Here is a 15206-nt window from a genome sequence, read left to right as displayed (position 1 = left end):
ACCTCCAAAGGGTTTCAGAGCTCTGCACCCTGGGGCTGAGGTGGGCATCACCGGGTGACAAGCTGGCAACTGGCAATTAGAAACTGTAGTCCCTGTCCGTGCCCTGCTAGCCTTTTTGTGTAGCTCTGGGCATACCCTCTCTGTGCCGTGGTTCTCTTTGCAGATTAGGAATAACAGCATCCCCATCGCAAGGGCTGAGAAGAAGTCCTCCTTTAAAGTCCTTTAAAGCAAGACTCGTTTTAGAAAGGATTGAAATGCTTATACGAAACAGCTGTGGCCCAAGAGGTGGCCAGGACAGTATTTCAGCAAAAAACTAAGCCTTGCCTTAAGGATTGGGAAGGGAAAAGGTACACTTCTGCTAACAGCGACCTTAGGAAAAAAAATTGAATTTAAAGTTGCCTTGATGAGTGATCTACTACAGAGAGCACGCCAAGCTAACGCAGTCAGCTTCTGAATCCCTCTGTGTGGATGCTCTTAAGGCAGATGCTAGTTAAACATAATCCAGATTTAAAAAATCTAACGAGATTTTTTAAACGGTGAAAGCTGTTAAGCTGTCACATAATAGGAACCCACCTGTTTAACTCAAGAAACTGGCTGACTTTACAGCAAGGGAGATCTCCATGTACAGACCAGCCTGACTTGTGAAGGAGGGGGTAGGAATAAAGAGGAGGGAAGTTAAAAGTTGTGAGAAGAAAGAAAAGAACAGGAAAAAAAGCAAGCCAGAGCCGCAGGGACCAGGGCACAAACTGCAGCGTAGACTCTCCTAGTCCACAAAGCCAGTAGCAAGTTGTACACAAGCGGACTGTGATCCAAAAGTAGCGTGGTAGCTTTACTGCGCTTCCAAGACTAACTAGGATTATTGGTTTGAGCTCGAGTCTAGATTAATGAGGCAGCTTCCATTTTGGCAGTAGCCAGGCTGCATAGTCATGCACAAGCTCATTAAATGGGTGCAGTGCTGCGTGGCTGCTCATTTCTCTACTTAAAACTGTGGCCCTAAATTTACTGTAGCACTGAAAGTGAATTATACTGCTTTTGGGGATGAATGTAACCAGTTTAAAAGCATATTGGTAATTAAACTTGTGCATCTTTTTTTTTACAGGCCAGGCTTCTTTCTAGCTTCACCTTTCTCCTGGCACCAGCAAAACCACGTCCAGGAATCAGGAAAGGGATTTGGGACGGTGCTTCTCCACGCAAGGCTGACCGGCTCCGATATTACCGCGGCTGTATCGGCAAGACCTCAACAATGGAAGAAACCTGTGTGAGCAGTCAAAGATGTGTGAAGCTGCCACCAAGATAGTTAGGATAAACTGTAATTAACCACATTTAAGCTTAATTGCATTAAGGGGGAGGGGGAAGTGAAAGCTGGAAGCAGATTATGGATCTGGCTTATAATTCAATTTGTGCAACAGCTAGGAAAGAAGGGGCCACATTCTCCAGCAGCGTGTTAGCAACGCAGGAGGCGTGGAACTACGAGGACTCTAGAGACGATCAGTGAGCAGAAACAGCAGAGGGAAAGACAGGGAGGATTGGGAAGCAGAAGGTAGGAAAATACCTTGGGAGAAACAAGGGAGAAAGAGCAACTTAACTTCTCCCAGAGGACTGAGAGGACAGGTCGGAGGATCTCGTTTTCAGGGTACTGTGTGACACCAACAACAGTCGTTCAACGTTGCCAGCTGTCACCCTTGTTTCTTTAGCATCTGGTTTCACACAGACTTCTCAAAGAAGGAAATAGAGGATGAAGAAACTAGGTGATAGATTGCAAGTGCTACACTTGTAGCGTTAGACAAGTTTAGAAATAAAAGAAATGTGCTAATACAGGGACGGCAGCACCTCTATGTTTCCTAAATCACTTTCCCTTAAATCCTTGCAATGTCACACCAGCCGTGGGCTCCCCACGTTAGTGCACACTCTTTGCTGAGACCGAGTGCCTGCAAATACCTTCTAGTGCATCCTCTCTAAACCACTGCTGCTTATAAGAGAGAAGAACAGGGTTTGGGCTCCCCTTGCCACGCTCCAGGAATCTCCTAGTCTGGGAGAAAACTGGTTTCTTAAAGCATTAACAGTTCAGGGCTCCCCTTTGCCCATCAGGATGCTCATGCTGCATGGGAACAGCTCCTGCCCGCCTGCCTGCCTGCTGTTTCCAGCACTGCAGCCCCTGGCACTGCTGGAAGCTGGCTCTCAGGAGTTTTATTTCTGGCACCTTTGCCTTCGCGGCTGCCCTCTGGTGGTCCCTGTTCCGGACTGAGAGAGATGCTGCGTCCAGAAGCAGGAGCATGGTACAGCCTCCAACCCTTCAGCGCCTTCCAAACTGTAAGTCTGTGTCCCAGAGCCCTTCCTGGTGTGCTGCTTTAGGAGCTGATGCTGGGAAAGTCAACGGAGCAGTGCGTCGGCTTTCCTGCAAACCAGCTGCAGTGCTCAGTGCGTGCACGTAACATCCAGACCCCCCTGCACTACTCATACCTGCTGCGAGGGGCAAGCGGTACACCAGGCACTGAGAGGGAAACGGAGGTGCCGGGATGAGAATAGCACCGGCGCCCAGAGCTCTAACCCCGCTCCTTGCCTGCTGGCCCAGCCTTGCAGCAATCACACCACTCCTCGCCCAGACACCGGTTCTCTCAGGGTAAGAACCCACAAGCCCAGCTGGAGTTGTGCTGGGTCTAAACCAAATTAATCTCGGGGAAATACTGCCAGGCACGCTGTCAGAACGCAGCCAGGTACTGTGTCCGGTGCAAACCCTCGCTCTTACAGCCACCGCTGACCTGAGCGAAACTTCCCTCCTCCTTCCCCAGCCCAGCAAACCGCGGCCAGCCCTAGAGCTAGCCTGGGGAGCTCTGCAAGCAAGACTGCAAGGCTGTGAGCATGGGAAGGTAGAGCTGTAGCACGTCTATCAGCGCCACGTTAATAAGCTCAGCCCTGAAGAGCAGGCTGTCGAGCCCTGTGCTGCTCTGAGACTGCTTGCCTGCTGGACCATGTCCACCTCCCCAAACCCAGGTGCCAGGCGGTAGCATCCTCGATATCTGCTTCGTGCCCGTAAAGTCACCTGCAGCCTGAAAGGGATAAGAAACGTCTTTCACTGGAAGTGCCAAGGATCCAAACCATTTACAACCGCTCGATTGTTAAGGTACATCTGTGTCCTCTGGTTGGGGGGAGCCCATACCTTGAATTATAGTTGTTTACTTTGATATCTAACTCTTTTGGGTTCATATTTTCCTTTTCCTCGTCCGAAGAGAAAGCAAATTATTTTTACAGGCAGGTGTAGCTGATATTAGATTATGGTCACAGGACTCCAGGAGCTGGGTGGTTAAGAAAACTCTGCCCAGTAATAGTAAGAAAGTTGGTGACATGGGTCCAGGAGAGACTCAAAGCCGTGGAACACAAAACATGGAAGGAAAAAAACAGCCCAAAAGAGAAAGAATATCTATCAAAGTAAATTACATTTAATTAAACTAGAAAAATAATGTGCCGCGCACAAAAAAAAGTTCTTCCTCCCCCATGTATTCCCCCCATTATAAAAACAATCCAACAGCGATGGGGAACAGACAGCACGTGGTGGCTGGTTTCTTAATCACGCTCAAGGCGCATCTGCATATTTCTTTCATTTCGCAGTGATTATAGAGTTAGTGTTTAATTTCCTGGGCCCTGTGAACAAACCAATGCAAGGGAACAGTGAGAACTGGGGTAGGAATAGCTTCATGTAATTAACGTCATTAATCATCAGACGGGCTTTGCTCTCAGTGGGAGACGGGGCTCAGCCACCCACCCAACGAGGAAGGAGGAAATGTTTGGGATGGGGAAAAGGCACGAGCTTTCGCGATTGGGTTGTTTGCTAAAGCTTTGGGGGACCGGTCCTGCTCCACGGCAGCGGTCCCGCCGCGTCCAACAGAGATGTAAAGCTGCAAACCCACCGGGCTGTCCTAAAAACAGGACACCAGGCTCCTTCCCAGGTTGAAGCTGCCCAATTTCTGCACTACTGAGGTCCCACTGGTCCTCACCAGTGGAGCAGGGCTGGCTGCAGTGACCTCCCCAGTTTGGAGGAGCAAAGTATCTCAAGATAAGGGCTGTGGATGCTCCTCAGAGGACCAGCAATAAGCACAACTCGCCCCGCTAATGGGTGCTATCGAAGGGCGTCCGGACTCGGTCCCATCACCCAGCCCAGAGGAGCTGGAAGGAGTTGCAGGCTATTTCCTTCCCGCCTCCTTTGTCCCCTCGTCTCCCGTTGTGCTACTCGTGGAGGTACCCGCAGGGTCTGTTAGCCGGGCACGCGGGCTCCATTCATCACTGCCTTGTCAAGGGTGCTCGTTATCTCATTTATTTGCTCACTTTTCAGAGCACTGTCACTTTTCATTACCTCCCTCCAGCCCGATGGAGAGGGAGGGCCAGGAGAAGACATGACTTCGGGGGGACCCCGTTGCTCAGCAGACGGAGAAGCTGCTCGTGGCCGAGCGGGGCAGGAGGGACGGATCCCTGCCTGCTGCCTTCAAAGCAAGAGGATTGGGATGCCCAGCACAGTCGGGAACAGCGGCGCTTGGTAAAGCGAGGCTGGATGGGCAACCAGAAGCCCCTTTTTAAGAGTAGCAGCTATCATCAGCTCTTGCAATCCGTCATGTTTTGGCACTGTTTTGTCCTCAAGTCCCTGTTTTTTGGGTTATAAGTACATCTCAAGCACCACTTTTTAATGTCCTCATGCCCAGGAAGCGCTCTGATAATTTCTGAGATTACTATAACCAAATGTCCCAAACGCAGCAAAGGGGAAGGAGAAGCTTTTATACTTAAAAGCCAAGAAAATCCCAAATCCTTCTGATTTCAACACCAATTTCATAATTTTTAGGGCCTGACTCCTGCTCCTGGAATGCAATAGGGTTTGCACACAGCGCCTGGGCTCACTCTTGTCCAACTCCTGTCCCGACTTCTCCTACCCGGGAGATCTTTGCTCGGAGGGGAGCCCTCCCACATGGTTTTAAACATTAACCAGCTTGCTCAGAAGAGTTGCCAAGGTGCTCGGTCTGGGTCAGTCCCCGATATTCAGGCAGGGAGGGTCACTGCCTTGCTCCCTGCCTGTTCGGCAGGGAGGAGCAGGGCTGCTGGCTACTCCTTGGCTGCACCGCGCTGCTTCTCTGCGTGCACAAGAGACTTTTGGTCCCCTCTCCCCTCCCTCCACATCCCAGCCGTCACCTGCGCCCACATCTTTAACCTTCTTACTCCACCCAATGAAAAAAGTCAGCTCCTATTTCCCATTTCTCGGGCAACTCCATTCGTATCGCACTGCTCACCTCTCTGCTGGGCTTTTCCTAACCTGCACAGCCCAGAAAATTGGCCAAAATGGTTAAAAATCCCAACAGGACGATGCTGGATGTCACTCCAGGGTACCAAAATAGCAATTTGGCAGCCATGTACCAAATGCTCCGGTCTCGGAGCCCGAGTTTCCCATCTCTGCTCTCTGAACATCCCTGCTCGACACGCAGGGGTAGCTGAGGTTATCTGCGGTGGGTTTCAAAAAGCAAATGAGCTGCTCTCGGTTCAGAAGGATCTCCCTGAACCTTGGCCACCCTTTTGTGGGCTTTCAAAACCCTCATGGCTAGGAATATTATCTTGACTTCAAGTGCAGCGCTACGTTCTGCACATCTCACCCGGCACGGATGAGAACAGCTCCGAGAGGACCCTGAAAGGGATGCAGGCAGAGCCAATGGCTGGGATGTGCTGGTCAACCCCTCCTCAACCCTCTCGCTTCTACAACCAGATGGAGAAACCACAGCAATTCAGGCAAAGACTGAGGACCAGGAGGGCATTCGGAGGACTCGGTCTGTGCTCAGCTGTGCCGGTCACGTGCCGGCAGCCGCTCGGCAATGGAGGAGCTGCAAGTCAGGTTCGAGCCGAGTTCACCCCGTATCTCTACAGAGGACGAGCAAATCATCTCCACATGGGCAAAAGGAGAGTGTGGAGGAGAGGGGGAAGGCTGCCAGCGCAAGGCTGCGGTTCAGATCCCTCTTGACAGCTCCCCGGCAGCCCCCACATCGCCTGTCATTCCACAAAACAAACTTCAAAGTAAACAAGGCGCCCAGGACCCGGCCGTTGCAGCCACTCTATCATCGTTCAGGAGTATTTTTCCTTCCTCCCCCCCTCCCCTTCTCCTGAGCCATTGCATTTACACGAGCTGCCCGGAGCTGGATTTACAGGGCAGGTGCCTGAGCAAAGCACAGGAGAGCTGGCTGGGCCCCAGGCAAAAGGGGAAGAGGAGAGTTTCACAAAAGCCTTCAGATTGTGGTTTTATATGATAGGGACTGCAGAACAACATCCATCTTCAGGCTTAACATTTCATCTCTAGATCAACAGTCCGTTCCTTCCCCCACGTTCAGCTGCAGCTGCTGGCTTATCTCTCCATTAAAGCATTTTCCTCTTATTGCGCAGTTTCACATGAGGAGGAATAAATGCCAGATGGGTCTCCCCTCCAGGTCACCGTGCTGCGAGCCCCGGTCTACGCCGCAGCCCAGGGCGACACTGGATTCTGCAGTCTGGGATTCATCGTTGGCCAAAAACACGAACTTTGGAAAGTCAAGGCCAAGAATGAATACTCTGGGGGACAAGATTTCCAAACAGGAGGACTGAGAGTTGGCCTCCCTGGAAATTCCCATGCTGGAAGCACAAAGGTGCTGAGCGGAGACGCCTTCGAAAGTGCCTGAAGCACCAACTTTAAAATGCACTTAAGGAGCTGGAGACCCTAAGGGGTCTTTTTGAAACCGGCTGAGACAGATCCTTCGGAGCACAGAAGTGGGATGGAGCAGACCGTGCCGGGGGTCTGCAGCCCTGCAGCTAAATGCAGGACAGTGCTAGAGAAGACAGCGTGGCCACGCTACCCTGCCCAAAAATCAATACCAAAAAAGCAACGCTGAAGGCTGAGGTCTCCCCACGTGGAAATGCCGTCATTGGCCTCGGGTCAGGCACCCGACTGCCCGGAGGAGGAAACGATGCTCCTTACAGACCGGTTTTGCAAACATGTTTTTATCTGGTTACTCTTAACCACAGTGGTCAAACCCACTCCAGCGCTGGCTCCTGTCTGCAGCAGCCAAAGCCGAGGCCTTACGGAGGTCCACCTCCTTTGCTTCAAAGCATCCTGGGACCCTCACCCTTTGCAGGGACAGTGTGGGTGCCACCATGCTCACACAGCCTGTCCTTCCTTTCCACGTCAAGCTGTGGCTGTGCCTGCCCGGCTCCTTGTCCCTGCCCCTCCCAGCCACCCTGGGCAAGTGGGCAAGCCCTGGTATTTTTATTACCATTCCCATTGCTGCCAAGCGCTTGCGTCAGTGGCCGGGAGGAGGCTGAGCTCCCTCTTACGAAGCGCAGGGAAGATAAGATTGGACCGTTAAGTCTTTAGAGGATGCTGCCAAACTTGAGGGAATTGATGGAGTGTCTTCCCAGCATCCCTGGATGTCTGTGTGTCACCAGCTCTTCCTAGCGGCACCAGCCGCAGGAGGTCACAACCAGACATGGGCTTGGAGGTGACAACCAGACACGGGCTTGGAGGTCACAACCAGCCACGGGCTTTCCGGGCAGCAGCACTGTCCCCCCACTAATATTTCAGTGGAAGTCTCAGCACGAGGAAGATGAGCCGGGAGGGAGTGTGTGGGAAGCAGTTTGTGTTGTGCCCACGGGAGATGCCTATTTGGTAGAGGAGAAGAACGGAGGAAGCATCACAGTCAGCATGAGCCACCGACTGACCCTGGGCCATCTCCTCCGTGCCTCGTGCCATGGCATTAATGGCATCGCCAGCAGCTGTGGTGACAAGCAGCGATGTTGGGGAGCTGATGAGCTCCGAGGAGCTCCCTATCCCAGCGAGGGAGAAGCTCACAGCTTTTTCCGATGTATCTGAAATTTGCTGGAGTGTCACCATGGTTATTTAGCTCTCTTGCCAGAGGCAAAAGGAAAGGCAGCAGCCTTTGAGCCATCCCCTGCCTTCGAGCCATCCCCTGCCTTCGAGCCATCCCCTGCCTTTAAGCCATCTCCTGCCTTCAAGCCATCCCCTGCCCTGCTGCAAGGCGGACAGAGCCAGCAGCCAGCGTGGAAGCAGCTCCGTTTTTTACAGATATGATCAAAGTGCTCCATGCCAAGAGATAACCTCCGGCAGGATCGACCCTGCCCCGGCTCCGTGGAGCGATGCCACTTGGTTGGTGCATCCAGACAGGAGGCTGCGGTGCTGGCTCATCATTCAAAGTCCTGCTCGGAGGAGCAGATCCTGCACTCCCTTCAGGCTCTTCCAGCTTATCTCCTGTTCCTGAAGGAAAGGGGATGGCCAGAGAACAAGCTCTCACCGCTCCAGCTCAGAGCTGTCAGGATCAGGGATCAACCTTAGAGGAAACGAGTGGCCTGTTGTGCCACATCACCCCCCCCAAAAATGCCCTCTGGGGCTCGTGGTGGCTGCCAGGGGAAGGCAGAACTGGGGACACGAAGCCGTCCTTAGAGGACAGCCCCTTTCCGTGTCCTCCCAGACTCATTTCAAGCTGCTGCTCTGCTGCAAGATGCTTCCAGGCTGTAAAAAATAGGAGTGCACAAACAGGCTCCCTGGCCTTCCCGATGCCCCTTGGAAAAGGAAATCACCAGCGTTTGAAGGAAAGCAAAGGGTGAAGGCTCCAGTTTTCCATTGGAGGGGGTCAAAATGAAGGGGAAAGGATTTGCCTGTGGCCACAGAGCCAGACAGTGGCAGAGAGAGGAGATTTTCCATCCCATGTTCACCTCCCAACAGTGTGAGAAATGCTAACAGAAGCATCTGAGCAGCTTCATTAATAAAAGTGCATTTATGACCACTAAAGGCAAAAAAACCTTCACTGCTTTAGTGCTGGGGCAGGGTGCGACCACACGGCCAGCTCAGGCGCTGCCGACAGTCAGGGATGCGTCTCCAGCGCTGCGGGAGATGCTGCTCTTGGAGTTTCACAGACAAGGCTGAGTTTGGGATACAGCTAAAAACTTGATTTTTCTGATGATTTCACACACGGCAATGGCTATATTTTATCAAATCACGCAGCCCAGAGCAGAGCCCAGCGATACGCAGGGCGGCTGCTTCCCCAGCTGTCCTACAGCCCCTCCAGGTACCTGCCACGCTTTCATTTTAGGGATGTCTCCTTCCATATCACACCACCACAACCCAGCTTTCCACTTACAAAATGCCTTCAGCCCCTCCACCTCCGCGGGCCGCTTCCCTCTGTTCAGCTCTGTCTGGATTCACTAATGCTCAACCACCTCGTTTGATCTACGCAATTAAAATCACACAACGAGCAGAGGAGCGCGGCAGCCCTGTCTTCTCCTGGAAGCCCGAGCAAGGTGCTCAAAAGCAAATGAAGTTGGACTAGATGATCATTGTAGGTCCCTTCCAACTGAAATTATTCTATTCTATTCTATTCTATTCTATTCTATTCTATTCTATTCTATTCTATTCTATTCCTTTTTCTAATTCTATTCTTATTCTATTCTATTCTATTCTATTCTATTCTATTCTATTCTATTCTATTCTTTTCTATTCTATTCTATTCCTTTTTCTAATTCTATTCTTATTCTATTCTATTCTATTCTGTTCTATTCTATTCCTTTTTCTAATTCTATTCTATTATTTTTCTATTCTATTCTATTCTTTTTCTAATTCTATTCTATTCTTTTTCTATTTCTTTTCTATTCTTTTTCTATTCTATCCTATTCTATTCTATTCTGTTCTATTCTATTCTATTCTATTCTATTCTATTCCTTTTTCTAATTATATTCTATTCTTTTTCTGTTCTATTCTAGTCTAGTCTAGTCTTTTTCTAATTCTATTATATTCTTTTTCTATCTTTTCTATTCTAATCTATTCTATTCTAATCTATTCTATTCTATTCTATTCTTTTTCTTATTCTATTCTATTCTATTCTATTCTATTCTATTCTATTCTATTCTATTCTATTCCATTCCATTCCATTCCATTCCATTCCATTCCATTCCATTCCATTCCCATTCTATTCTAAATGTTTGGTGGTGTTGACCCTCCCGAAGGCACAGGATTGCCACCACAAGCAGAGCAGAGCCCAGCACCCTGGCCACAGCAAAGACAGGCGCAGCCACGCGGCGTAACCACAGACGTGGGCTCCCTCGCACCAAAGAGTGGGTGCCCCGCTGCAAGAGCATGCAGGGCTTGCTAGCAGCTCCCAGCGTAATGGTTAGGGGACAGCGTGCCCGCTCCCGTCCTCGTCTGAGCTCTTCTTGACCTCATGAGCAGGACCTTCGCTGCAAAGCAAAGCTCCTCAGGTTAAATCTGCTGGCCCGCCTGTCCCAGAAGGACAAGGCATGGAGTGCTGTCATCTCCTGGGCAGGCTTGGACATCCCTCATGTCTTGAAAAAGCATCCCAACAACCAACAGCTCATCCTTTCTGCTTCTTCAGCCAACAGCTCATCCCTTCTTCCTCTTCGTCCCTGCCGTGTCACCAAGTTAAATCAAAGCTAAACACTTCTATCCCTCTCTTTGGACAGCATCCCTTTGCAGGACACCTCTGTGGTCCTTATCATCTCACCTGCTCCTTGCCAGCCTACATGACACCGACACCACGATGCCCTTTCGCAGCCCACCCTTCCAGAACCCCACCTCGCGACTGAGCCTCCAACACAGTCAAAACAGAGCCGAGAGGGAAGGAAAGATCACAGAAAACTGGAGACCACTTACTTCTCGTAGTCGTGTTTGCAGTAGAGCTGCCGGTTGCGACAGTAGCAGGTCCCGGAGAGCGGCTGCAGGCAGACGGCACATTTCACGCAGCCTTCGTGCCACGAGCGCTCGTTGACTCGCAGGAGGAACCGGTCAGAGATGGGGGTGTCACAGCCAGCGCACACCTCCCGCATCTTGGAGTCTGAACCTGGGCAGCAGGGAAAAGACGGCGTGAGAAGGAGGTTTCCTGTGCTGGGGGGGATCATGTCCTGCAGTAAGAGTGTCTGCTTTTTGAGGGGGGGAGTGATGCTTAGCCTTACATAACTCCTTGCAATCATCTAGTGTTGTTTTTTGCTTTTTTTTTTTTAAAAAGCCACGTGGCGTTAGTGTAGGAGAGGGAGAAGGGAGGCTCGGCATCGAGTTTTTTGTGACAACCTTGAAAATAAATGTCAAAGTTGGCTCTGTGAAATCAGCAGGTTCTGGGTTTCTCCGCAGGTGGTAAATTCCTGGGGACCCCCAAGCCCACGGCTCTGGCACTGTATGAATCGCAGAGGATGTGGAGAACGCACATTTGGGAACCAGAGAGCAAATGTATGTGCGTCTCGACAGGAGACTGTGGGTGCTGAGCTTGTTGGAAACCTTGGTCCAGGTCAGAGGACAGACCTGCGTCTGAATTTTGTCCAGTATCACCCCGGATTTGGTGCTAAGAGCTGCTTAAAAAGGCTCCAGAGATTTGGGATTTTCTTCCTCCTCAGTGTTATCAACATGTAAATCTATGGCTGCTCTTCAAAGGCTTCGTTGTGATAACTTCAAGGTAAAGGAGTGAGTAATAAATACACTATCTGGTGTGCCGGATCTAGGTTGCAGGCTGAGCCAGGCAGCGGCACCCTCTCCGATGTCCACAACCTCCACCCTGCCAAGCTCCTTGGGTTTTACGAGCACTTATCTCTGTCCTCTCCAGCTTCTCGATGCTTTTATCCTCCTGTAAGCTTGTGGATCCCGGGGTAACACCTGCCCAAGCCCCCTCGAGGGGTTGGGGGGATGATGGCATCCCATGGATGAACCTTATGGCTGTTTTAAAAGGCAGTGAGCTGCCGAGGGCAACCAAGGTCTTCTGCTGCACCTTGGAGGAACGTGGGGTTGAGGGGGAACACTAACCCCAGCTCTAATTTGGGCACTGTCCCAGGGCGAGGAGTCAAAGCCAACAAGTAGCGGTGGCAAATGGCAGGAGCCGCGTTCCAGTGGAGAGCCGTGCACCTCTGCGCAAGGCTGGGAGACACAGAGGAGCCCTGACCCAGCAGCATCTCCAAAAAAAGAGGATTTTCTGCTTCTCCAGGAACACGCAGAGACTTTCCCAGCCCTGCAGATCTCTCCCAGGCTCTGGGAAGCAGCCCTTACACCTGACCACACTGATGAAGATCCCAGCCAGGACCCTAAATCAGCTCATCAGCAACTTGCTTTCCGGCTCCTTGGACTCAGCAGGCTCAAATTGGTGGTAGGAGGATGGATGAGGGGAGCATGGAGCCAGCAGGACTGCCGTGGTGGAGGCAAAATGCAGGCAGTCAGAAAGTGTCCGCGAGCAGGAAGCTTTCTGAACACTTTTTCTGTCCAATTTCAGCTACAGATGCTTTCCCAAAGTCCTGAAATCATTTGAAACCACGGCAAATGCTCTCTGCCTTGATGGGCGCTGCTGTCGTTACACCAACGCAGGAGGGACTGTTTGGGGGGGGAGGGGGGCAAATTGGGCTAATTTGGGCTCTCTGTGCACCCGAAAATGGGGGTGTCTTGTGCAAAGGCAGCTTCTGCCCCACTTCATTGCGGTGCTTGGGTTTGGGTCCTGCATCCCCAGCATCCCAGCTGGCTGAGCCTGCAGACACGTGCCTGGGCGAAGCAGGACGTTGCGGCAAGGCGAGTCCCTTGCAGCTCCCAGGCTCGGCACAGCTCATTAATTAAGTGCTGGGACCTGGAAATCGGGTGACAGCATCAGCTGGAGGGGACCAGACCCTGAGAGCCCTCCTGCAGTTTGGGATCCAGCAGATCAGGAGTGGAAATGAGGATTTTAGCCCAAGAAGAGGAAAAATGAATGTCTGCCGTGCTGCTGGTGGTGCCAGAGCAGCAGCACAAGAGCTGCAATGGTGCAGCTCTGTAATGCCAGGAGGGCAGCGTGGACGGCCAAGGCAACAAGCAGCCACATCGCAGTGGCTGTGGGCACATGCAGAGGTTCTCCTCTCCGTGGATGTCTATCCCACGCTGAGCCTCCACTTCTCACTTTTCCCTCCGTTATTAACTTCTGGGGTCAAATATTTTCACCCTTCTTGACTTTGACCCCACAGGCTGTGTGTCACCGCGGGACCAGCCAAACCTCCAGTGGGTTAGAGGCATCTGGGACTAAAAATCCCCAACTCTTCTTTAATTTAGGGGGGAAAAAAACCAAGGAATAATCTAATAGCAAATTAGTCTGAGAGCAGATAGTTAAATCGCCAGGGAGCTCCGGGAATGTGGGATCAGTCTAAAAGGGAGAGACACAAAACTTCAGCCCCGGGGATGTTTGTCCCTCCCTCTCGCTCAGCGAGCAGGCAGGAGGATGGCAGGGATCGGGGGTGGTGGGAGGCAGCGGAATCCTGCCTGCTGCCTGCCCGTGCCGTGGCTCGGGATGCACGGACAGGGCCCGGAGCAGAGGTTGCCACCTGGCAGTAAGTCACACCTGAGTCGTGCTCGGCACAAGGCCACGGTCATGGCGATGCTGTAACACAACGGGAGACGAGCGAGCGATCCCGAGCTCCGGGGGAAGAGGGGATGTGAAAAATCCCAGGAAAACCGTCACCTTCCCTGAATCCCCCCACAGCCAGCCCGGCAGAAAGAGGCAAAACTGAAAGTAAAGGAGATTCTGCCTTACGCTGCCCTAAAGACATCGGGCTTATAAAAACGCAACAGTTCGGACCCGCAAATATGTTAACGGAGAGCAATCCCAACCCACCGTGTTGTGGCTCTCTGAGAAAGGGAAAGGGGACAACGAGGGGGACACGACCCAGCATCGAAGGGGAGGCAGCTCGGGTGCCTCATCCCGGTATTATCCAAAATTAACCCCCCGCATCCAGGCCCTCCCGCAGCACGTGAACGCCCCACCGGCTCTCATGGGTAGCTATCCTCGCTGTAATTGAAAATTGGGGTCAGCGAAGCCAGCTATCACCCGTGGCTGGGATGGTCGAGGGCCACGCGACCGCAGCCTGGCCCTGCACGGGAGGCTCCCTAAAATCAGCGAAGGACCGGGATGAACCGAGGCTCCGAAGGGGCTTCTCCAGGAGGTCGGGACAGACTAGGGGTGGATGCTCGCGGTGTCCCTGTCCCTTCCGGGCTCCGTGCTTTGTGCCTTGGTAAATGCCGGTGCTGTTTGCCGTTACGGACGGCCTCAGCCCACAGAGCCGCAGCTGCTTTGGGGTTGCAAGATGGCATTTTGCAGCGTGCCAACATCTTGCCGTAGCTTTTGCTGCCTGAAAATCAGCAAACCACAAAGCCAGGCTGAGCGAGGGGGGTGCTCCCTCTCCCCTGGTCACCCCGACAATCCGGGGGGAAGGAATCTCCTTCCTGAGTGGGGAATAAACACCGCAGAGGAGCGGGGAATGTCGCTGACGGCAGATGGGATCATACGCTTGGGGGAAAACGGGGAGCGCGGGCAGGGCCGCCTGGTCCCGCTGCAACTTGCAGACACGCCGAGCCCCCCCCGGAGCGGCCCGGGGAGGATGAGGATGGGGCAGGCAGCCACGGACGGTCCACGGATGGTGGAGGGTCTCCCCGGTCCCCGCTCCCCGGTGCATGGCACCCGCTCCCGGTCTCTCCGGCACTCACCGAAGCCCAGGACCGGCGTTGCCTGCTGCAGGCAGGACGGAGCCTCTTCCGTCTTCATGCCGGCGGCCAGCGCGGGGGCTGCGGGCGGAGAGGAGCGTTAAGGACCGGGACCGGTCGTCCCCCCGGTGGGTCGGGGCTGCCCGTGCCTCCCGGTCGTTTTCCGCGTCCCGGAGCTTCGGTTAACGAACGGTAACGAAATCACGGCGGCGGCAGCGTCCACCCATCCCGCTCCTCCCGGTCCCGTTGGGGTTAAGACCGACCTTGCCCCCGGCATCCCCGGAGCCCACCCCGGGGGCTGCCCCGGGGACTGCGGCCGCGGTGCTTCCCCCCCCCATCCCCGTCCCGTCCCGTCCTGTCGGGACACGGCGGCCCGACGGGTCCCTGCGCTGCCGGTGCCGGTGCCGGTGCCGCTCACGGACGGGACACAAACACCCGTGTCACCTCCCCCGGTTTCCCCATACGGGGCATCCCGGGTTACCGACACCGCATCCCCGCCCGCCCCGTCCACGCGCGGGCACTTACCGGGACAACGATACCGGCAGCGGTACCGGCAGGGAGGGGACGGGAGAGGAGCGGAGCGGGGCGCGACTGTGCGCGGGGCAGAGCGCGCAGCCCCCGCCCGTGTCCGCGCCCGCGCCCGTGAGCGCCGCCGCCCCCCGCCTCCCCCGGGAGCGCGCCTGAGCCGGGAGCGCGGCGGGGGCCCCAT

General features: G+C 53.5%; 2 protein-coding genes across 2 annotated transcripts in view; one reads left to right on the top strand and one right to left on the bottom strand.

The window, feature by feature from the left end:
- Positions 1 to 1717, top strand: part of CHCHD5 (coiled-coil-helix-coiled-coil-helix domain containing 5) — a 21970-nt gene extending 20253 nt beyond the window's left edge. Inside the window, exon 5 of the transcript XR_012039943.1 lies at positions 1100 to 1717. The gene's annotated coding sequence lies outside the window, so the exon portion shown is untranslated. The remainder of the gene's footprint in view (positions 1 to 1099) is intronic.
- LOC140645157 (LIM homeobox transcription factor 1-alpha-like) overlaps positions 1 to 15206 on the bottom strand; it is a 26077-nt gene extending 10871 nt beyond the window's left edge. The window contains exons 1-3 of the mRNA XM_072848411.1: positions 15023 to 15206; positions 14501 to 14578; positions 10676 to 10862 (exon numbers count right to left, since the gene is read on the bottom strand). Of these exons, the coding sequence (XP_072704512.1) occupies positions 10676 to 10862; positions 14501 to 14578; positions 15023 to 15206 (449 nt within the window). The remainder of the gene's footprint in view (positions 1 to 10675; positions 10863 to 14500; positions 14579 to 15022) is intronic.

This window comes from Ciconia boyciana, chromosome 31, assembly GCF_034638445.1.
Source record: "Ciconia boyciana chromosome 31, ASM3463844v1, whole genome shotgun sequence".
Classification (NCBI taxonomy): Eukaryota; Metazoa; Chordata; class Aves; order Ciconiiformes; family Ciconiidae; genus Ciconia; species Ciconia boyciana.
Note: the sequence above shows the minus strand (reverse complement) of the source record. Positions and strands in the feature narration are given on the sequence as shown.